Genomic DNA, 24535 nt, shown 5'->3' on the forward strand with positions numbered 1-24535 from the left:
AGGGAGTATAGGTGGTGGATATGGATTTTATCCAATACTGTATGGTATTAGGACATTAGGAAGGATGGATCTTTTAATAATGGTAGACATGGATGTGGAGTTTCATTCATCAAGTGATTGTTCATGGTGCCACAACCCATCAATCGCCCATTCCTTGAATCTGTATGCATTCAATTTTCATTCTCAGCTCACTGGAGACCACGCTGCCTTATATGATGAGGCACTAAATGATCCTATTGGGTACCCAGTTACTTCAAGGTGAAGAAAAGCATATTTTGAAAAAAAGGTACTTGCCTTGGGAGAAAACATGTGTTGTTGAATCAAAAACCTATTTGAACCACATGTCACACATGGATGTTTGAGGGGCGGTGGGGTAGCCCAGTGGTTAAAGCGTTCGCTCGTCACGCCGAAGACTCGGGTTCGATTCCCCACATGGGTACAATATGTGAAGCCCATTTCTGGTGTTCCCCGCCGTGATATTGCTGGAATATTGCTAAAAGCGGCATAAAGCTAAACTCACTCACTCACACTCATGGATGTTTGATGGATGTGGTAGACATGAATGTTGAGTCTAGGGAATATAAGGAGGTGGATACGGATCCTATCTCATGTCATTTTGTTATCATCATGTAGGTAGGATGGAGTTTATTGGTCACCAGGCAGACATAGTGTGAATTATTGGGAAATATAGGCTAGGTGCTGATACTGGGTCAAACTTAATTTATTAAAACAGTATTCCTTTAAAACATGAGACATAGAAATGGATATTGTCAGTTATCGTGTGCAACATGAATTATACAATTTATCACCTCCTCACATTAGAAAACAGTGAACAAGATCTATATATTTTACAAGAACAATATGAAACATATCTCACTCAGTTATCCAGATCAACTGGTACCCAAGAGACAGGGGATATATTCACCTGTCGACATATAGTCTCTGCACAAGCGCAACTGACAGGAACCTAAGATTAAGGAGGCAGATGTAAAGGCTTACAACTCGGTCACGATGACCTGAGAGTCCTTATCTATGCAGGAAACAACTGAAAGGACACATGTATAGAAATACAGAATTACCTTTGTAGAAATGTTCCTTAGTGATTTAATGTACCAATGGCTCAATTGTTGTTTTTTTATGCAGAATTCTCAAAGTGTAATTGTTGTGTGATGGCTCAGTGATTGAACTGTTTGCTTGTGATGCTGAGTGCCTGGGTTTGATTTCCTACATTGTTACAATGTGTTAAGCCCAATCCTATTGGAGTTTCTAATTTCTCACTCATTAATATTCATCATGGTAAGGTGGCCTAGTGGGTATAGTGTTTGCTTGTCTTACTGAAGTCCTGGCTTCGCTTCCCCTCATAGGTACAAAAAGTGAACCCCATTTCTGGAACCTGTTGCCTAAATACTGCTGAATTGTAGGGTGAAACAGCAGAAACCCATCTCACTCACTCACTCACTCACTCACTCAGATCACTCACTCACTCACTTACATAATAAGACACTGTTATAGGAACTGATTACAGTGTTAATTATATATCTTGCCTCGTGATGTCAATCAAAATACTGGAGCGGTGGGGTAGCCCAGTGATTAAAGCGTTCACTCAACACACCGAGGACCCAAGTTCGATTCCCCATATGGGTACAATGTGTGGAGCCCATTTCTGGAGTCCCCCGGCGGGATATTGCTGGACTATTGCTAAAAGCGGCGTCACTCCTCAAACTCACTCATGCTCACTCACTCACTCACTCACTCACTCACTCACTCACTCACTCTAAAAAATGCTCATCTAACAGTTCCCTAGGCATCAGTCAGTCTGTGATTTCAAACATAAACACATATTTTCTAAGATTCTGTAAACCACAGAGTTAGATTTCCCATATACAGTAAGAAGAGCCAATTTCAGCTTCAAGTTCAAATAATTTTTTCAAGATTTTTAAGACTTGGCATGAATTCTGACATGATAAGCCCATATTTTACCATGATAAGTGTATATCTTTATGATTATAATGCATGGTTTGGAAAACTTTTCAATTTCTGTACTGTGGTTGTATGTAGTGACATTGAAGGCATGTCTGCAGCTCCGTGATGTTTTATGTGTCCTAAAATGATTAAATATGTTTCAAGTCTTCAACTCATACTGTCTGTGTTGGGGAATTAATCACACTAAAAGTGCACATTCTGCAACATTTCTGAAGACATCTCTAGTTCCATTTAACGATTTAAAACATTTTATGGAAAATATCCTCTTTATTACTTGTAATGTTTCAGGAGTGCTTCTCTCCTGTTCATCAGCTGAATGAACCCTTAACTTCTTAATGCCTCGCCTTTCATACATATGACAACTGTCAGTTTAAGATGCAGGTTGTGGCATTTTTTGCACAAAAACTTGGCTTAATTCTTTAGTGAGGTGAGGTGAAATGGGATTTAATGTCGCACTTAAGAATATTTCGCTTATATGACTACGTGCATGTGTGTGTATGTGTGGCTGCTTGTACTAGCCCAGACTGAAGCTGGTTTTACAGTGCTAGCTCACTGAGATACCATGCCGCAGTGAAGCATGAATACCCCACTCAGACACATTATACTGACTCGAGCCGACCAGTCCTTGTACCCATTAATGCCGAGCGACAGGCAGGGACCAACAAGTACCATATTTTAACATCTTTTGGTATGACTCGACCGGGGATCGAACCCGCGACCTTCCACTCTCTCGGGCGGACGCTCTAACCACTACACTACGGAGGTGGTCTAATTCTTTAGTATTCTATTCTACTACTTGCAGACCGTGAAGGTCCGGTTTAGAATGTACCTTCAGTAACCCATCCTTGTCGTAAGAGGCGACAAACGGTATCGGGTGGTCAGGCTTGCTGGCTTGGTTGACACATGTCACCGGTTCCCAATTGCGCAGATCGATGCTCATGCTGTTGATCACTGGATTGTCTGGTTTAGACTCGATTATTTACAGACCTCCGCCATATAGCTGGAATATTGCTGGGGGCGGCGTAAAACTAAACTCACTCACTACTGCTTGCAGTGATAGTGTATGTCAGGCAACAAAGAGCATCTGCAAAAAGTATCTAGCCTGTCTTACAGTCACGGAACTATATTATTCTCACTCCCAACCTGCCTTTTTTAAAATGAAAAAGTCCGAAATGAAGCAAATCTAGGTTTTTCTCAGGGTCTGAATCTCCCAACTCACTTGGTTTATTTAAATGGAGTTACTGTCGAGCACTGTTGTCTCGATATTCATGAGACCAAGAAACAATATTGAGTGGAGAGTAGTGAATATTGAGTTTCTTTGGAAATATCGAGTTCGAAGGATAATTTTGCTTGTTGGGACCATAAAATTATATTGAGTTATCCCGATCGCCCGTGATATTGCTGGAATATTGCATTGGGTTGAACCCCTGAACCATCCTCTGGATCTGCCACTGCATCCGTATTGAGTTTAAAGAGCTTGAATAATGATAAATTATGAAGGATTTTGTTGGGACCGAGATGTTATATCGAGACAACCGAGCTATCGAGTTATCAGAGTTAGTTTGACACAAAAGTGCTTGACTGTATTTGCGTTACTGTTTCAATCAAAATTATATAGTTTCAAAAACGAAGAATTTATCTTCCAAAATATCAATAAAAAATAATTCAATACTTTCCTACATCCTTAAATTTGGTGAAGAACTTGAAAAACAACTCTCCCACACCCCTTAACTAACCAACTCAAACCTCCCACCCACCTTCACACTCACCAGTATTTAATGAGTTGCTCAGCAACAAGCCTGCTCAACATTGGTTAAAAGAGAAAAGGAACAGTCACTGCAAATGATACTTGTACCCTGCCATTCTATCCTATGTTATTAAATATTCATGTAGCTTTGTCTGCCAAACACAACTATTTTTTGCAAGGACATCAGACCATCCATATTTGTTCTATCACACAAGGTCGACAATGGCTTTCAAGGACTCTGATTTCAAGTTTTCAGAATTATAAAAACTGCCTCCTAAAATAAATTGGTGTCAGTCTTCTGTGTATGGTCAGGTCTTGCAGCGTGACCTTTCGAAGACTTGATGTTCTCATCCTAAAGCTCATTTGACTCACAAATGTCCAATGCATCTGTCGCAGTTTATCATCATCATTTCGCAAATGCTAAGAAAATCGGAAGTCCTTTTTATCGTTTTCCCTTTAGGCTGATCTGGATTCTGACTTGTAATAAGTGGCATATTTCCTTCGCTCATTTTATTCCGAGCTTTGGGAATCTTTGAAGTTTGACAAAAAATCACTCTACTGTGTGGAAGATACTGACATTGATATGCTGAAGATTTAATTGAAAAAGCCTTTAGCAATTTTTATTGTCAAAGATAGGAATTGATTTTAGTTAATATAATATGCCATTGGAAGTCGTGATGATGTTGATTAGTTTCTATTTAAAAATGTCATTCTTAATGAAATGAGAGAACTGTCCTTCAGTGAATATTGAGGGTGGTGAAATTGAAATCAACACCCCGAAAACACCTATTTCGAGTCCCATCAAAATAGCTTTGAAAAATATTTTGTGCAGACTCTAAATAAAAAAATATTAATTGCACCTATTCTTTATATGAACAGATATAGAACAAGCACCAAGCTGTTGCCCAACCCTGAATTTACAAACTTGTCTTGTTTTTCATATTTCTTTTTTTCCAGCTATTTTATGTAAATGTTAAAGAGTGTTTGTAAAGGTCAATGTTGTCAAAATGGGATCATGTATTAGGCTTTCAAATTGATTACAGCAATAAACTGAATGTAGAGTAATTTCCATTAATTGAAATTGAAATATTAATTGAAACATTTTATTCAGTACAGGTACATGTATAGAGTTTCTGCATGTCCCCTTGTGTTAATCACAGCTGAGTTAGGGACGGTGGGGTAGCCTAGTGGTTGAAGCGTTTGCTTGACTCGCTTAAGACCCAGGTTCAATTTCCCACATAAGTATTATGTGTGAAGCCCATTTCTGGTGTCCCCTGCCGTGATATTGCTGGAATATTGCTAAAAGCGGCGTATAGCCCAACTCAGTCACAGCTGGGTTCCTCTAACGAATGACATAACCTTTAAATTATATCAAACATGTCAGTTCTTTGAAACGTGTCACATCAGCTGTTTGCACTTGAGTGAGTAAGAGATGTGCAGGGAAGAACTAGATTAGTTCAAGTGTGTCCGGCCAATTCAAGATCGCTGTGTCTGCAGGATTCATATGTGAAAAGGGCACATCAAACTATCAATAATCCCACTTTCTTTAGATTCTGTTGCCCTCATTCCTCACGGGGTTTGACAGGGCTGTATTGAACTCAGTCAATCACACCAGAATGTTCCCCCGTTAAGGGAAATTATCATTTCTCTGCAATCTTAGTAGATTCTTTCTCTGCGGTAGACTGCATCTGTATAATGTGCTGAGTTGGCAGATTTCAGCCCATACAGTGATTTTACCTCACTCTTTGCCAAGAAGTTTGGATTCAAATAGCCTATAAGTGTCATTTGGCATCGTTTCCAGTAGTTTGTACTTGGAACATATGGAAAATTATCGCCCGGCTCACTTGGCAGAAATGGAATTTCAGAATGCTTATTGCTGCTCACTTATTGCAAAAGTCAATTTAGTAAATGTAGATAAGGTGCTGTCTGATAAACTGATGAAAGCATTTTTTTTAATCATTGTAAAACTATAAATCAAAGAAAGACACTTGGTTGTCATATGGTGTATAATTGAAGTCACTGAAACAATTGTTTGCTTGATGTCATTTGAATCATGTTGTTTCATGACGAGGTTTTTGTTTCATGACATTTGAAGATGTGTTTGTTTCATGACATTTGATGAGGTCTTTGTTTCATGACATTTGATGAGGTCTGTGTTTCATGACATTTGAAGGGGTCTTTGTTTCATGACATTTGAAGAGATTTTTGTTTCATGACATTTGATGAGGTCTTTGTTTCATGACATTTGAAGATGTGTTTGTTTCATGACATTTGATGAGGTCTTTGTTTCATGACATTTGAAGGGGTCTTTGTTTCATGACATTTGAAGAGATTTTTGTTTCATGACATTTGAAGATGTGTTTGTTTCATGACATTTGAAGATGTGTTTGTTTCATGACATTTGATGAGGTCTTTGTTTCCATGACATTTGAAGAGGTCTTTGTTTCATGACATTTGACGAGGTTTTTGTTTCATGACATTTGATGAGGTCTTTGTTTCATGACAAGGTTTTTGTTTCATGACATTTGATGAGGTCTTTGTTTCATGACATTTGAAGAGGTCTTTGTTTCATGACATTTGAAGAGGTCTTTGTTTCATGACATTTGACGAGGTCTTTGTTTTCATGACATTTGAAGAGGTGATTACTTCATGTCAGTACAATGCAACCCAACATAAATCTCGTATCCAATAGCAGGGAAATCCTGTTGTATACCGCTTATAGTGCATACCATCTGTGACCCCTGACCTAATGAGGATACATCTGCAGTGTGTTATTCAACTGTAACCAACTTGGACTGAGCTCATCAAAGAGGCTTGTTTACTCTGCACAACTGTACACCATTGTTGTTGGAAATTTGCCACTGAAGGTATTGTAAATATGCATCTTTCCATCTGTAATATTTATCATTTTAATGGACATATTAGTCTTTGTACATCGGTTAATTAGGCTTAGATTTTTGTATTAGAGCTCCTTTGTTTAAAGATATTGAAAACGTGTTGTACATTTTAAATGGTACAAATGAAATTTTGGATCTTGACATTGGCCATGTTCATGTTCACATACAAAGTCTACTCAGAAAGAAGTTGTCAGTAGTGGTGGTCCGATTAATTGAAATAATCGAAGATTGGTCGCAATGACAAAACGACCAAGCAATCGATCATGTTTTCTCATAATCGAACACAAACAATTTTGGACCACTTGTTTGCAATAACAATATTTTTCAAAAGGTTGATTTTGTCTCGACATTGCATAAGCTCTACAAGCTCGTTCCAAGTCATGATTAAGTTTATCGTAACAACTCCAGGAAATGTATGTTCCTAACACACTAGTCATCCTTTAAAGATGTGAAATTTGCAAATGCATTTTGTGCAATTTGCAGGAAAAAAACGAGAGAACTACATGTTTTTTCTTATTTTTTGTGCATTAACAAACATAACCAGGGAAATTTGATAAATGACGCTAACCAATTATTTTCGATGATTGATCGGTTGTAATGAACCAATCATCAATTATGAAATTTACACCAATTCCCAACACTAGTTATCAGTACTTCGACTCACAAGTTTTCAGCGACACGGTAGCGTTAGCAATGTTTATTCCCACAATGCAATCGTGGAATGTCGCTTGACTACTCAACTTCCTCTGGATGTACTGATCTAAACTTCGTTGGTAGTAGAAATGCAAGCGTTCATATTGCCCCATATGGTTTATGTTAATAACAGATGTAATTAAAATAATTCAGAGAAGATATTTAATCGAGCGTAAACCCGTCATCAAACTGTTATCATTTGTTTTATCTGGTAGCGTTAGTCTTAGCGTGAGGGGGCAGACACATCAATAGAACAGCGCCAGTTAGCCCTGTGCGAGGATTCTTAATTTAGGTCACCGACACCGTCGTTTGTTTTCTGCCTTAAATTAATCGTAATTATCCTTAGAAAGTATTAAATTCAGCATCTTAGAAAGAAATACAGTTAAGCCCTACCACCATGTATAGTGTAATAAAACACACTTTTAAGCCCTGAACTATTATAGCGTTAAAGCACTTTCGGACGATAGAATGAAAGTCAAATAATCCTAAACTTTCTTGTATGATTCAGGGACTTTTACTGAATTAGGACTATTACTTCAACGACCCCAGAATCCCTCTTCTTCCTCACAATCCCTGCTCTAACCCCCTTGCCCCACCCCCTTTTCAAATAACACTTTTTGAAGATTGTTTATGTCTCCCATTCCCCCAGACTTTGTTACATGAAGGCATCACAAGGGATAAATATTTCAACGTCTAAACATTGAAGGATCTTTTATATAATGTCATCATTTAATAATTGAATTTTGAAAGGAAATAGAATTATTAGATAAATTTTGAATCATATGTTTTGTAAATAGATAAATGGTATTTTAAACATGGTAGTATAAATTAACAACTGCGATTGTTAGTGGCTGTACCCTCAAAGGGGATTAAAGTGTTGTAAAATTATTGTCCTCCCGAGAGGGTACGTATGTCCCCAAAGACAGTTTAGACCGCCTCCGTGGTGTAGTGGTTAGAGCGTCCGCCCGGAGAGCGGAAGGTCGCAGGTTCGATCCCCAACCGCGTCATACCAAAAGACGTTAAAATATGGTACTTGTTGGTCCCTGCCTGGCACTCAGCATTAATGGGTACAACAAGGACTGGTCGACTCGGAGTCAGTATAATGTGTCTGAGTGGGGTATTCATGCTTAACTGCGGCATGGTATCTCAGTGGGCTAGCACTATAAAACCAGCTTAAGTCTGGGCTAGTACAAGCAGCCACATCTACACATACACAGGCATGCACGCCGTCATATGAGCGAAATATTCTCCAGCGATGTTAAACCCAATTTCACCTTTCACCTCACGTAAGTCCCAAAACTTTTAAAGTTAAATTTAAGCTTACCAGATTTTTAAACATAGTAATTTTGTTCTTTTAAAATTTGGCTAAACTTTTCCTATAATTGCCAGTGGCTATAGGGATGGTGTAAATCCAACTAGGGTCCATGCAGGTAGCAAAGGCACTGTAAGCTCCCATGGACCCTAGTATGGTAATCTACCTACAGTTGTTGGCGATCAACAGCCTGTTTCTATATTGTATCGTCCTCTATAGTTAAAGTATTTTAGATTTAATTACTAGTTTTAAATATATATATATCTGTGATAGTCTAGTTGGTTTTACTGTCCTTTGTCCACAGATATTTTACAATGATTACCTTGTTTTCAACACTATATGGCTGTAATATTGGAGATGCGATGTAAAATTTTAACTTACTCACTCACTGTTACATGAAGGTAATGCCATGAAGGGTTACCTGTCTGATTGTGTGTTATTTTACCTGGACAAACTGAATCAGTGCTCATAGCATCATCCACTGGTTTGTCATAACCAGAGGAAAGTCATTAGAGCTGTGTTTGTAACAGCTAGTGTGATTTTACGACAGCAGAATAATCCTTCCTCACTCACTCACTCACTCACTCAGTGTAAGCAGACTGAGGACTGAGATCCAATAACTAAGGTAAGAAGTAAAGAACGCCATATGATGAAAATAACAGCAGTGAATGGATATTACTCAATAAATTGCATTTAATCTTGATGGCTAAAATCAGAAAATGACTGTGAGGTTGTGAGGAATAATGACTGTTTATGCAAAACCAAACAATTACAACTTCTGAATCAACTGTTATTAATACAGAACGGTTTGCAAGAGTTCGGTGACAAATGTCATAACATTTAAGTGCAGAACTGTGATTCTGAAGTCACACCAAACCAAGTGGAAAATTTATATGACAGCATGAAAAGACAGAATTGGAGAAAATAATTTTCAGTATTGAGATGTGAAAATGAAAGAAAATTATTAAAACTGACTGTATAGTGATACAATCATTCCACAATACAGAGTGCTGGATCTTTGCATTCTGAAAAAATACAGTCACACACACACACACACACACACACACACACACACACAGAGAGAGAGAGGTCAGTGCAATGATAATAATCACATGTTGATACATTGTTGAAACATGAAGGTTCTACTCACTTGCTTGTGTCACTTCAGGAAGACGATTTTTTTCAAGATTAAAGATGACTGTTTTGATAAATGGATGACTGTTATAAATATGTCCATCCCACGTTTGACGTACGTCTTTTGTGTCGTGTCTATCTCTGTGCGATTGGAGTATAGGCAACGACATACATCTGATAACATCTCAGCTCACTGATACAGTATATAGTCAGTTAAACCTCCTGTGAGTTATTGAACAGTCAAGATATATTCATAACTGATGTAGTTCATTATGTCAATTTATTACCTACTTAAAATTGATAGTAGTGATGATGATCATACACTCTTGACCAATAGGGCTGGTAGGGTAGCCTAGTGGTTAAAGTGTTCTCTCATCACGTCTAAGACCTAGGTTCGATTCCCCACATAAGTACAATGTGTGAAGCCCATTTCTGGTGTCCTTGCCTTGATATTGCTGGAATATTGCTGGAAACTAACAAACTCACTCACTCAATTGACCAACAATCTACAGGGAATAGTGGATTGTCTGTCCCAAGTGAATGAATTTTGAACGAGGAGAGTTCTATGGATATACAACTTCTTTAATATAATATGAGCAACGTTTCGGTGTAGCTACTAACACCGTTATCAAGCAAATGTTCATCACACCAACTTCTATATGCCCCTCAAACAAGTGAATGAATTTTGTTTTATCGCAAGAATTTGTTGACTGTGAGCAGCCATTCAAGAGGAGCATATTAATGGTAATTATGAGTTTATTCTGCACACTACTGACTGATATTTTAACAGAATATATGAGGAAAAACATGTCATCCCGCTGGATAAACATCTTTATGAGTGAGTGAGTGAGTTGGGTTTTACGCCACTTTTAGCAATATTCCAGCAATATCATGGTGGGGGACACCAGAAAATGGGCTTCACATATTGTACCCATGTGGGGAATCGAACCCAGGTCTTCGGCGTGACGAGCGAACTCTTGAACGCTTCAACCTCTGAGCTACTCCACCTTCCACATTCTCTGTGCCACTCAAGAAAAATGTTTTGTCAAAAGGTTATGTAAGTTCCAAGCCTTACATCTTGGCTCATAAGGGAAGATTAACTGAAATTCTGAGTTTCTAATGGGTCATGTTATATATTACATGTGACAGAAACTGAAGAGACTGAGGAACTTCGCTGATGACTTGTAATCAGCTTGTGATGGATGGTGTCATATCGTATTATTTTTACATCATATGGCTTCAGCTGACCTTTCAGCAATGAGAATCTCAAGAATTGTGTGTAATGTATGGCTTTACAGACTGATAAGTCTTCTTATTTTGTCTCTGAATGGCTAAGCTATTGTAGGTGTGCTGTTACATTCTATCTCACCGAAACTGTCCACACAACTAATCGGGTAATTAGATGCTTCTGGGGGAAAACTTGACATCTTATTTCCTATTTTCCCTCCTAACTTATGAAATAGAACCTGTGACATTCATCACGACTTTGTTATTGACGCAATGCATGCATGACAGTACATGAGTTACAATGTTTGATTATAAATATAGACTCCTTCTTCAACCAAAATAAACATCAATCTTCAAAGAAAAGTAGATTGAAAACATATGCATTATTGCATTATGATAAAAGAAGCCCATAGGATTGCTTCATGCTTCCAGATGGCCTCTATCACATGAAGTTTTCTTATCTATACTGAAACACTCGTAAAAACTCATAATCATGTATAACTCAAAGTCAGAAATTAGGTGTTTTGTGCTTTAGTCCTTCTCCAAACACATTAAACTGTATTTAAGCCAAAACAATGATGTTATTTTCATTATCTCAGGCCTGAATATCCAGAAAAACTTCATTTACATTTTGTGACCATTTTGTCAATTATTACAAAAACTTTAACATGCATTTTAAAGAGCCTCAGTATATTGTATTAATGATGTATTGTTTATATCAGCAAATTGTAAATACGTTTAAGTGTATATTATGTATATCACAGTATGCATTATTCTTTCAGGAATATAATATATCAAAATGTATCTTTGTAATATGGGCTGGATGGCCTAATTCACGAATAAACATTGATTGATTGAGCCTCAGTATATATTCTGGTTAGAATAGTCTGATGGCACTTATTTTTTGTAAGAGACATTCAAAATTTATATATTCAGAGATAACAATATTTATTGTGTCTATTATTCTATTAAAATGTCATCTGCTAATACCATGTCCGCTTGTTTTGACTGACAATACTAATTAAGAATATAGACGGTATTGTAAGCGGAAGCAACACGATGACACTGATATAACTGTCCCGGATATGAATGATGTCACTCAAGACCAGTCATATACACCTTCTGTGTGATACGGAGTTCATGATAAGAGGTGGATACGACTGTGTGATATAAACAGGATACTCTGATTACAATGCTAACAAACCCTGTCAGGGCATAGCGTGTTCAGGCCTAATGAGGGGATATGCTGATTACTTACTGCTCAGTAGTTGATACTGGCAGGTGGAGAGACCATTAGTGACTATATCCTCTGAAACAACAGTGTTACAATGCCTGAAGCAGGTACAATGGAGTCAGATCTACGGATTCATGTGCTGAAAAGAAGCGCATCACCTATGTTTCAGAAATCGGAGAAAGCCCCAAAAGAAGTAGGCATTTGTGTCAATTATACTTTCAAGGACATAAGATATTGAGGTGTAATGCAAATAGTATTTAAATTTTGTTTCATTTATTTTGTTTGATTGATTATTTTGAAACATATTTAGAAACATGTTGTGCTATAATTCGTTTCTATGGTTATGACTGAGAATGAAACCCAGCTGTTTACATGTTTATGTTTCTGTGTAGATATTTATATGCTTAAATTACTTTGTTCATGTGAATTCATGAAAAACTAATTATAGTTTGATGTAACTTATCACCTGTTTTAGCAACTATGTTTGTAATCGTAGATGACTAACTTATCTTGTATTGTCATGTGATACGGACTCACTATACACTATGACGTTAATGCACTATAGCCAAGGATAAGAAACTGCTTGTCTGTGTGAGAGTTGCTTATAGAAAACAGTCATGTTGACTGACCTGCTCCTAGCATAACACTTCTCTCAAGTGTAATCCTTTTAGAAGACTAAGCATAAACCTTAAAAACATAAAATTCAGATTTATTATTTGGTTACTGGACAGCATTTCCTATCAATTTAGCTTAATGATCTACTTTCTGACCAGAGCATTTCACAAAATGCTTGAGGCTTCTTCCAAGTTGTATGAAATTATATGATTATAAGCTCACCTGCTTCAATCATTTCCACGATCAAGGAGAATATTTGTCGCTTAAGACAGAAGACCTCAGGCAGTCTGCCCTATGTTAAAGTTATTCTTGGTTTTGATAGTGTATAGTAAACTGCTTATATTGTCCACTACCTTCTTGTCATGTAGATTAATATGAAGTATTGTTGAGCTACAGGGCCATCAGTAGTATGATTTAGTTGTTTTAACATTTTTAATAATAAATACACTTTCAAATAACCTTTATCAAGTTGAGGTTGTAGGGTAGCCTTGTGGTTAAAGCGTTTGCTCATCACCCCGAAGATCCGGGTTCGATTCCCTCTGTGGGTACAATGTGTGAAGCCCATTTCTGATTTCCCCTGACGTGATATTGCTGGAATATTGCTAAAAGCGGGATAAAGCTGAACTCACTCACTCACTTTATCAAGTAATCCAACAAAATGGAACAAAAATTTGTTTGATTTATATCCTACTGCTAGGTCTTATTTCATTGTTTCCTTGTGGTGCAGTTGACTTGAGATGTATTCAAGACAGGTGTTAATTCCTCTCAGGGCTTGGCTTGTTTTCAGATCAGTTGTCAGGCACATATGACCTGCAACAAGGATCAGCCTTTGGTTGACTGCCATGAGTGACAGCATCAATACGCCTATATCTAATCAGGCAGTTGTAGGAGACTATCATCCCACCATCATCAGCCTGTTCTCCATGTTCATGTACTGTTGTATATAAATAGATATCACCTGACAGTCATTATAGTGGTCACAGGGAATAAACCTTTAACTTTATGACACTCATCATGCATACACAGGAATATGGGCTTATATCTACCGAACGAAAGTGTCAGGGAAGGAAGTAATGGGCTGTTGTCAGGGATATGCTACATGTTATTGACTGGAACTAAATATGTGTACTATAGTTCACCAGTATCTTTCAGAATGTCAGTATCTTGGGTTATTACATTGTTAAATTTTACCATCGAAAAAATATAAACTGAAATATACTGGACAAAAATAGTTAGGGATATATGAAAATTTTGAAATAATGAATAATGATCTATTTATTAATTGACACACTGATAAAATATCAATCATAAAAATACCAATATCCCTAACTTATTTTGTCCAGTATGTTATATAAGCAGATGATGGAAACAGGAACTGAACACTTGAAACCTGTTTGAGTTGTGTGAGGGAAATAATGCAGCGTGGTATTATGTAATTATTTATTAGTGGAATACATTGTTTGTTTTAGGTGGGTGAGGCTTCATTATGATTGGCTGTATGCAAAATTGCTGATTAAGCACTGAATGTGTTGACATTTTGCTTTAAATGTGATCTTACTTTTTGAGTTATGTAAATATTTCTTTACAGTAGATAAAGATATCATTTATATTCTATTTTCATCTTTATGCAGCATTATTATTACCATATAAATTAGCTGCACTATCAAGTTTGTTACATAATGGATAAAATCTAGTGACCATTTTCATGTTCTATTTTATTTTCATTTATTACAGTAATGACCAAATTATTTACACTGAAAGAAATCACTCAACAACAGCATGTTCTGGACATGTGATGCTACACAGTATATAAATGATTTATATCTCCCTGTGGTATAACCTGTGGTATAAACCACACCGTTTCACTTGACCTTGCTGTGTATAGCCTTGGGATAAGTAACGCACAGCGTGTCAACTAAGTGTGATAAATATACCTTTTGACCTGTTGAAAGCTGGCTATTAACTTTATTCTTGTCTTAATGACAAACGGTCAAAGTAGAAAGATTATGAAACAATGCATATATTGAACTGCGCAAAGGTCGAAGAGACTTGAACTATACAAACTCTGGAATGGAATACAAAATAAAACTGTTGATATCAATAACAATTGCATGACGTATTGTGTTACATTGTGCATGGTAGTGTTTTGTCTTTATCATGTGCAGTGACAGATCATGTGATGGATGATGTTGACCTGTTAGATCTTCTACTCCCAGAAAGCCCAAAACTGGTGTTGATCCAAGTGCTTAATGAGGCATTATAGTGTTTATTGTCACTGACATGATTTTATGAAATCATGTATAAAGTGTGCGTGTATGTGCAAATAGCGTTGTATTATGTTGTGTAGCAATGGTGTGAAGTTCAAACACTGGATAACTCAGGCTTAAAGGTACTGAGTGGGTGTTTTATGTGTTATAGGATTTTCTCTTTATATGTTGAAGGGCAAGGGTTGTTAGGTAGCTGTGTGGTTAAGTTCTTTTCAATCATGTTAAAAGTCTATATTTGTATAATGTATGTGCCTTAACATAGTATATCCTGTTGTGATGTCGTAGAAGTATTGATGAAAGTATTTTAAGATCAAAGACACTCACTCCACTCACTCACTCTCACTCACATTTACGACCGCGTCATACCAAAAGACATTAAAATATGGTACTTGTTGGTCCCTGCCTGGTCGGCTCGGAGTCAGTATAATGTGCCTGAGTGGGGTATTCATGCTTCACTGCGGCATGGTATCTCAGTGGGCTAGCACTATAAAACCAGCTTCAGTCTGGGCTAGTAGAAGCAGCCGCACATACACATACACACGCATGCACGTCGTCATATGAGCGAAATATTCTCAAGCACGACGTTAAACCCAATTCCACCACCACCACCACCACTCACATTTACACTCACTCACTCACTCATTCAGGTAAATGGGAATTTTTCAAGTGGATCATAAATATAAGCTTTCCCTGTTTATGGTGTACTAAACAAACTTTTACTATTCTTTATGCTCGCCGCTAATAGCTGCAACATCACTTATGCCGCGTTAAGCAATACTCACTCACTCACTCACTCACTCACTATTCTTTATGATTTCAGGTCCCAGAAATATTTAACTCCATACGCGAAGCTACAAAAGACTTGACCAAAGAAGCAACTCACGAAAAGGTTGTTAACTTACCCACCAATATGGGAGAAGGAACATTTGACCAATCAAAAACATTCTTTGAGGTCATGTTTATTGGCCGAACTCAGGTGGCAACAAGAAAAGTCCCGACGTCATTCATCGATGAACTTGTGGAAAGGTTCGATGCTAGAGGAGAAGAACAGAGGCTCCGTGCTCAAGAACAAGAACAAAGACAACGACATGCTAGCGGAACCAGTGTTAGGAGTTTACCTGCGTCTCTTGATGATGTGGTTAGTGTTACGGAAAATAACTTAAGTCGGCAACATGAACGACTTCAACTCCAATATGACAGCGCAGAGAGTAGCACAGATGAACTTGCGAGTGGAGATACCTATGGAAGTTCTTCGGAGAATGTTCATGGTAGTTCCAATGGGGTGTTAAATTCATGTCAAGGTCACGAACTTAAGGTCGGTCAGAGTGTCGATAGTGACGGGAGTAAAGAGCACTTGAATGGCGAGGAAGAGCAGGAAGTGTTTGTTTCTCGTTCGTCAAATGTCTTAAAGAAAGAAGCTCCAAGACACGAAGCAAGTAGGGTTATGCTGCTGCAGATCGGCAGGAAGGATCTCACGCTCATCAGCCCAGACAAGAAGCAGCCCGTTCTTGAGAGGAAGTTTAAGGACATTTCGTTTGTGTCTCAGGTAGGTCAAGTACTCTTTCATTTCCTTGTAGTCTTGGCGATTCTGGGGAAATGTAGGTCACAATTACCTGATTCTTGTGATATTAATATGATCCATGTCATAATACTGGAGAGTTACCTTCATGGCATGGTGATCAGCCTTCAGTTGCTGGTGATGTATAGCCCGTTTTTACATTGTACTGTTGTTTATAGTGATATATTTTTATGATAGCATACTAGTTTTAAATTAAGAGCTGTGATAATCTAGTGTTTTTATTGTCCTTCGATGGCAGGTTTTACGTTCTACATTTATTGATTTGAATTTTGATATAAATTGTTCTCATCACAAATGGCTGCAATATTGCCGATGTGTCGTTAAATATTAACTCACTCACTCACTGATAGTTACCTTTGTGAACAGAATCACTATATGTATGCCAGATTTACCAGCCCATAAGAACATCCAAAATGGACTTAAAAGAAAATATCTATTTCAGAGAAAAGGTGAATACAATCAGTACAGACAAATATATACCTGCACCCTGTTTAACTAGAAACCACGGCCTTCTGTATATCTGATGGGAGTGTTTTAATAAGGGCATTCCTCCATGTCCTTCTTTTCCTGGAATGTAATCAGCACAGACTAATATATACCTGTGCCTAGATTAACAACTAGTCTCTGAATTGAACATAATTTACAGATGAAACAGTTCATAATAAAAAAAATGTAATGTAATGAAAAGGAGCCCAGATATTCTCTTCATTTTAAGAATGGAAATGTAGACTTGCCACATATTCTAGACTTGCATGGGCTTTCAGGGCTCCAGATAAGGGCCGTATCGGCGTATGTATGGATAAAAAATATACACGATACAGAAGGAAATAATTTAGAAAACGTAGCAGATACGCACCAGGACAATGGTGTACGGTCTTGGAATCATTTACAGACGTATTTATCTGAAAAAGTATTGTTTTATTGTTTATTGACCTGTTTACACAAGACTAGCAATGTTGTGGTGCATATATGAAACGAAACACAAGATTACTGATACTCCATTAAATTCCATTCAGTACTCTAAATGTACGCTTAAGTTTAGTACTCTAAATGTACTCTAACTTTTTTCCGTACTCCTGTATTGAAAAAAATAAGGAGTATGTACTCCTCATGTTGAAAATTTATCTGGAGCCCTGGGCTTTCTTGGATCAGGGTCTGTATGACAGACAAGCATGCGACCTGTTTAACCAGAAAGTTTGCCTTTTGTATGATGCCTTCTGTATATCTGATGGGTGTATTTTAATAATAACATTAATCCATGCCCTTCTGTATTAATGTAAAAAACATTGTAATAATCTAGTCATTCACAAAAGGCAAATATTAACACTGTCAGTTTCCATTTTATCAGCCTCTTAGAGCTGTACTTAGCCAGCTAGCCACTACTCCGAAAATCTTAAGCTTTGTTTCCTTGCGAAAAGGCCATAAAGCTTTTTAGAAAGTCGCATGTATATGTAAAGCTGAAACTATGGATATTGATTTTTCGACTGTTTAGCAAATACCTTAAATCTTTCTCGACATTGATTGATATCCAAGTTATGAAAGTTATTACATGTCATAAATTCTCAGCTGGAAAACTGGCTGGCTGACAGTATATATTGTAGCTGACATTATATTGTGGCTGTTACAAGATGGCTGCACGTTCACAATTTACAACAGTTATTTCACCTTCAGAAATATCATGACCTTAGCTTTTGGGGATAAGGGTTATCGTGTCAGTTTACAACAATAATGCTTGTCATAGCCATTATGTGGGTTAGGGTTGTAGAACTATTAATATTTGCAATTTTATCAGCTGATTAATACTAAATGTTACATGATCTGGGTGGACCATATACAGGTCTTTTGCTTGGTATATGGCCTCTGACTTGGGTTTTGTTGAGGCAGCCTTCAAAATTCATGCTTGTCTGCTGGCCAGAAATTACAAAATTGTGCTGAGGACAAGTTAATGTCGAATGATGATTGAACTCATAGACAAGTAGCATCAATTCTTAATCATTTCTCAGTTCAGTTTTTATTGCCCACAATTTCTATGAACAAACTAAACAGTTTTGTCTTGTTCAGCCCTATTAGTCAGAAACTTTGAGGAATTCAGAAAGTATACTCAAGTCGATTGAATTAGTTGATCACTGGATTGTCTGGTCCAGACCCGGTTTCAATATACCACACATTGGCGGATCCAGAGGGGGGTTTGAACCCCAGCCCCCACCCCCTTTTGAAAATGACTTAAGGCCACATTGAAGATTTTTATTGCGTTGGAGGAGCCAATGGGGATGTTCAGAGGGGGTCGAACCCCTTGAAACACACACACACCACCCCTCTCAACATTCCTAGATCCGCCCATGCCACATGGGTACAATATGTGAAGCAGATTTCTGGTGTCCCCCACCACGATATAGCTGGAATATTGCTTAAAGAGGCTTACTCACTCACTCAACATCTAAGACCATGTTGATATGTCAGAGGGAAGAGAAGTGGCCTTGCAGTCTGTCAGTCTGTTAGTCTCACTTAAAATCTGTAAGGACAAGTCTTTTTCTCCCAAATAGAATGATACAAACTCACTTCTCCAGCCAAAGTCATCCTTTGCAATAACACCCTTCCCGAAAGCGCAGGGTAATCTGTAGCTCCCATAGTTGGATGTGCAATGGGGTCAACTGCTGTGAATGCATTTTGGAGTTCCAGTTCTGTCGAGGTTTTCACTTAAGTTCTCAACTTCATGACCTGAATTCTTCCATGACATGGTTTTACAAAGTTAACAGTAACTTCAGATGATTGGGAATATTTGACAGTCCAGATTAAATATATTAGTAAATATATTAGCAGTAGTATTTAGTTGTACATGTAGCAGGGCGTAGACTCGTCAAACAGGTGCCGACCTTACCTCATCAGCTTCTGTCAGGGTTAACCTCTTTCGTCTTGTCTGACTTTGGACTCCGTCCGTGGTCCAGATTTCATCATGGGACACAGAAACATTCTGCTGCTAAATATGCAACAACTTACCATAGTTTCTTGTGTATAATGTGCACTATGTATAATGTGGAACACTTATGATTGGTTGCAAGTCCCATTCTCATTGTGCTCAGGTGAACGAATGGCACGTAAGAAATCAGTGAGTAAAAATGTGAAACTCGCAATGAAACATCCATAGACATGATGGTTTTCAATTTCAGTTTATTTCTTGTTCTGCTGGACATAGTTTTATGTGCAGAGGTTAATGATAATCAAGTAATATATAAAAATTAATAAACAAGCCAAAAATAGCACTGTTCACACATTTTTGTGCCAGTTCTACTGGTCATTAGGCTTTAAAAATGCTCCATTTTTTAAATGACTGAATTTTAATGCAATGATTAGAAGTCTGAACTTGTTTCACACACACACACACACACATGGTATCTTCCTTTTTAAGTTGCAGCCATGAATATTTAGTGTGAAATTAACTGTTTTGGTATATTACAGGATATTTTTCACATGAAGAACAGTTTGCACACCTCCCCTTGCACAGGTGTACATGACACTGTATTGTTTCTAAAACTGTACACACTATACACAAGAAGATATGGTAGTCTTGTAGAGCATTAAAGGCAGCACTGTGTTTCAGTTGGTTTTACCTTCAGTGTCCGATATACATCCTGCCACTGTTTGACGTTCAAGCTTTTAATGTATTGTAAGGCAAGAGAAGTTAACAAACATGTTGAAACACATGTTGATTTTTTTCTATGTTGGCTAAATGAAAAAATATAAGATAATTTAATCTTGGTATTTAAACATGTGGCAATCAAATTTGACAGTGTCACTGTACCAGCTGAAATCTTATTTAATCTGTTTGGAGGACAATAAGAGAACTTTTTCAAATTTATAGTTTAGCATACATTTTCCAGAAGTCTTGGCAGTTCATCAACTGTCAATTTTTGTCAAAATAGTTGATTAAAGATTTTATAGTTGATTGTGTGATCAAACCAGTAATCTGATTGCGTGAGTGAGTTAGTGACCTAGTGAGTGAGTAAGGTTTGTGGCTAAGGTTAAAGGACATTGTACCCATGTGAAGAATAGAACCCAGACAAAAATAAGCTAAGCATTTTGCTATCAAGTTATCTGACACACAGTATTCTATGCTTGAACATTTGTGACCTATTTGTACCTACATGAAGGGAATTGTTCACATGTTGACTTTCCAGGAAATGACTGGAAAACCATTCAAGCTGTATCAAACTTAACTCACTCACTGTTTTCCTGAAATGGTCTGATCCACAGTGATATACCAGAAATGTTGTTGCAAGAAGCAGTAAACCCAACTCACTCACTCACTCACTCACTCACTCACTCACTCACTCACTCACTCACTCACTCACTCACTCACTCACTCACCTCACTCACTCGCTCACCACCTCCGTGGTGTAGTAGTTAGAACATCCGCATGGAGAGTGGAAGGTCGCGGGTTCGATCCCCAGCCGCGTCATACCAAAGATGTTAAAATATGGTACTTGTTGATCCCTGCCTGGCGCTCGGCATTAATGGGTACAACAAGGACTGGTCGGTATAATGTGTCTGAGTGGGGTATTCATGCTAAACCTGCGGCAGGGTATCTCAGTGAGCTAGCACTATAAAACCAGCTGAAGTCTGGGCTAGTACAAGCATCCACACACACACGCGCATGCACGTCGTCATATGAGCGAAATATTCTTAAGTGCAACGTTAAACCCCATTTCACCTCACCTCACCTCACCTCACCTCACCTCACCTCACCTCACCTCACCTTACCTTAGACACCACACTCACTATTGAAATCATTAACATGCTATGTCCTTAAGCACAGGATACATATTGAAGTATATGGTGTGACTACAGGAAGAGAGGTGACTTACAAGACCATTAGTCCAATACTAATAGTTGTTTTCCACAGAATCTAGACATTTCATATAAACAACATGTCCAAAATGAGCTGTTTATTTGACCAGTATCTACCCAGAGAGTACTGGCAAGTTTAGAATTAATTTGAAAGATTGATGATAAATATTTGTTTAATTTTAGGGAAGTACCAAGCAGGATGTATTCGGTATCATTGCTCGCGAGCCCAAGTTGACGTCTGCTCCAAGTCGAGATCACAACAAGGCGGAGCTGACGCACATCTTCAACTGCTATATTCTCCGATGCTTCAGTGAATCAGTGGTAAGTTCAAACTAATAAAGAATGAGCGCTTCGACCATGCAACTAATGCCATGGAAATAAATCAATTCAGCATATTTGCAAGTGCCATTCTTCTGATTCTGCAGTGAGACTTGAACGTAGACTGAAAGTGAATATGAGTAAATATTGCTTAGTACTGTACTGATATGAAGTGAATATTGCTTCATAACGAACTGACGAATGAGAGTAAAGATGCCCTGATACCTTAAAGAAAATTAATAATTTGCTGTATTCTATACACTAGTGGTAGATTAGGTTATGGAAAGTAGAAATGGCTTTATGCAGTACAAATAATGAGTGAGAGTGAATATCACTTCATGTCCTTCTGATAATGACAGACAGTGAATATTGCTTCATATTGCACAGATAACGGGTAGGTGAATGTGAGACTCTATATACGCTACTGCCACTGTCCATGCAGGGTAAAGAGTAATTTCATTTGTCTTCTAACTAAAACAATGTTAGATTTTGTTGGTCCAGAGGTTTACAGAAATGGTTTCAGGATATTTGTGGCCCATTAGCATTTGAAACAAGATCAGTCCATTTTGTTTCCTGGAACACACTGAATATATTCCATACTTCCTCTTTTTTGACAAGTTTGTGGTGTTATTGTAGAATCAAGGCCAACATAGTGAGATAATGAACTAATTGTTTGCTAAATGCAACAGTTTGAATTTAATTCTGGATAATTTGCTGTCCGCCTTTTAAACTTGACATAGATATTTAGAACATTCTCCTTGTCTAACATAACAGGTCTGGTAAGGTCGGCAGAGACATGCTTGCTAAATGTGAATACATGGCCTCTCACCTAGCACAAATGATGTGTAGAGATATGTCCCTTACAGGGCTCCAGATAAGGGCCGTATCGGCGTATGTACGGCTAAAACATATGCACGATACGGTAGGAAATAATTTAGAAAACGTAGCAGATACGCACCACAGCAGGTGTCACGGTCTTAGAATCATTTACAGACATATTTATCTGAAAAAAGTATTGTTTTATTGGGTTTTTACCTGTTCACACAAGAGTAGCAATGTTGTGGCGCATATATGAAACAAACCACAAGATCACTGGTACTCCATTAAATTCCATTCAGTACTCTAAATGTACTCTTAAGGTTTACCAGTACTCCTATATTGAACAAATAAGGAGTACGAACTCCTGATGTTGAAAAATTATCTGGAGCCCTGCCTTATCATGATGCCCTTGTTATGGGTTTGAATCCCAGATTCACCCCATTTGTGGTCAGTTTTTCCACACCATATTCATACTTGTTGCTTTCATCTAAATAACAAACATCTACAACCTATACAATACAACTTTTTAAAGGAAAGTTTCTGTTATTTATTCATACTAAGAAATTTCAATTTAGTATGCATGAATTTTAGCTTTTTTTATCTCACAGATACATATGCAATACTGTAAGAAGTATGTCAAGTCATACTCACCTCCTCTGTAATGCATTGAGTGCATATAAAAGTGTAAATAAGTGTTTTAGTAAATCTTAAGAGAGTTTTTAAGAGATATTCAGACATGGGATTTAAAACATTCATTGTCTGTTGATATGAAAAATGCTCAATACCTGGCAGCCTGCCAGTGATGTTATCTACCAGGCATATAAACTTTCCTGTAGTGTCCCTCCTCTTTTCCTTATTACAACAGGTACAATTATCCACTTTGTGTCAGAGCTCTGGTGGATACAAAGAGATTAATACCACGGTGTGTTTCAGATTATCGGTACCTTTGCTTTTTGTGCTCTTTCATGTGTTATAGAAGGGGTATAAATGAGTTGATTCTGGGCTATGAACAAAAATGGACACTCTGGTTTATGGTTATAAACGTTATTGATACTTCACTCATGCACAATCTTCCTCAAATTATTTGTTTGCCAAAATTTTACCTCCCTTTTTTTGCAAACAGAATATTACTCTGTTTATTTATTTTCTCATCAGGAACTGATGAACTGATTACAGTGTATTTCGTTATTATTCTAATGAGTTAAGCTTAAAAGAAAATGATAAACAAGACCAATGTCATTGTCAATATTCTTTGGAGTATGTGCATAAATGTTTTAAATTTGGAGAATATTTAGCATTCTTGGTATGAAATTATGAAATATTCATTGTCCACTTCACTGAAAAGCATGTGATTAACGAATAATCAGGTTGGTGTGACCTGAGTTTCATCTGCTTCATAATGGATGTCACAGACATACATCGTACAATATGTGCATATTGAGTTCCAGCAGCCCAGGGCAACCACACTGATTTATGAACATTGTGTCACTGTGGGTGCTGCTGGCGGAAGGGCAAGACATGCTTACCTATGTAGCACCAGGTGGCATGCATGTTTAGTGATTCATTTATATAATTTCTACTGTCACATTGTACTTTATTTACAAAAAAGTGTCTGATGATTTGACAGATATAAGAAAATGTTTTGATTTTGTATTTTATTCCTGGCCACATGCTGTACATTGTAGTTGATATGTGTATAATGAACTGCATCGATGAAGAAGTAAAATTAGTTGTCCCTTTGAGCTCAAATGAACCGTTTTTTGTGGTGTTTTATGTATTTATTACAAAGTCATGTATTTTCATACAAAGGTTGCATTGTATCTGTGGCCATGTGTTATACAAGATAACCAGAACTACAGATGACT

The 24535-nt window shown here is 37.5% G+C and overlaps 1 protein-coding gene across 1 annotated transcript in view; it reads left to right on the top strand.

The window, feature by feature from the left end:
- LOC124287377 (TBC1 domain family member 1-like) overlaps nucleotides 1–24535 on the top strand; it is a 93897-nt gene that overhangs the window by 25894 nt on the left and 43468 nt on the right. The window contains exons 2-3 of the mRNA XM_046723940.1: nucleotides 15930–16655; nucleotides 21717–21854. Coding sequence (XP_046579896.1) covers nucleotides 15930–16655; nucleotides 21717–21854 — 864 coding nt within the window. The remainder of the gene's footprint in view (nucleotides 1–15929; nucleotides 16656–21716; nucleotides 21855–24535) is intronic.

The sequence above is a fragment of the Haliotis rubra genome, unplaced genomic scaffold, assembly GCF_003918875.1.
Source record: "Haliotis rubra isolate DU_JTF1 unplaced genomic scaffold, ASM391887v1 Scf1, whole genome shotgun sequence".
In the NCBI taxonomy this organism is placed as follows: Eukaryota; Metazoa; Mollusca; class Gastropoda; order Lepetellida; family Haliotidae; genus Haliotis; species Haliotis rubra.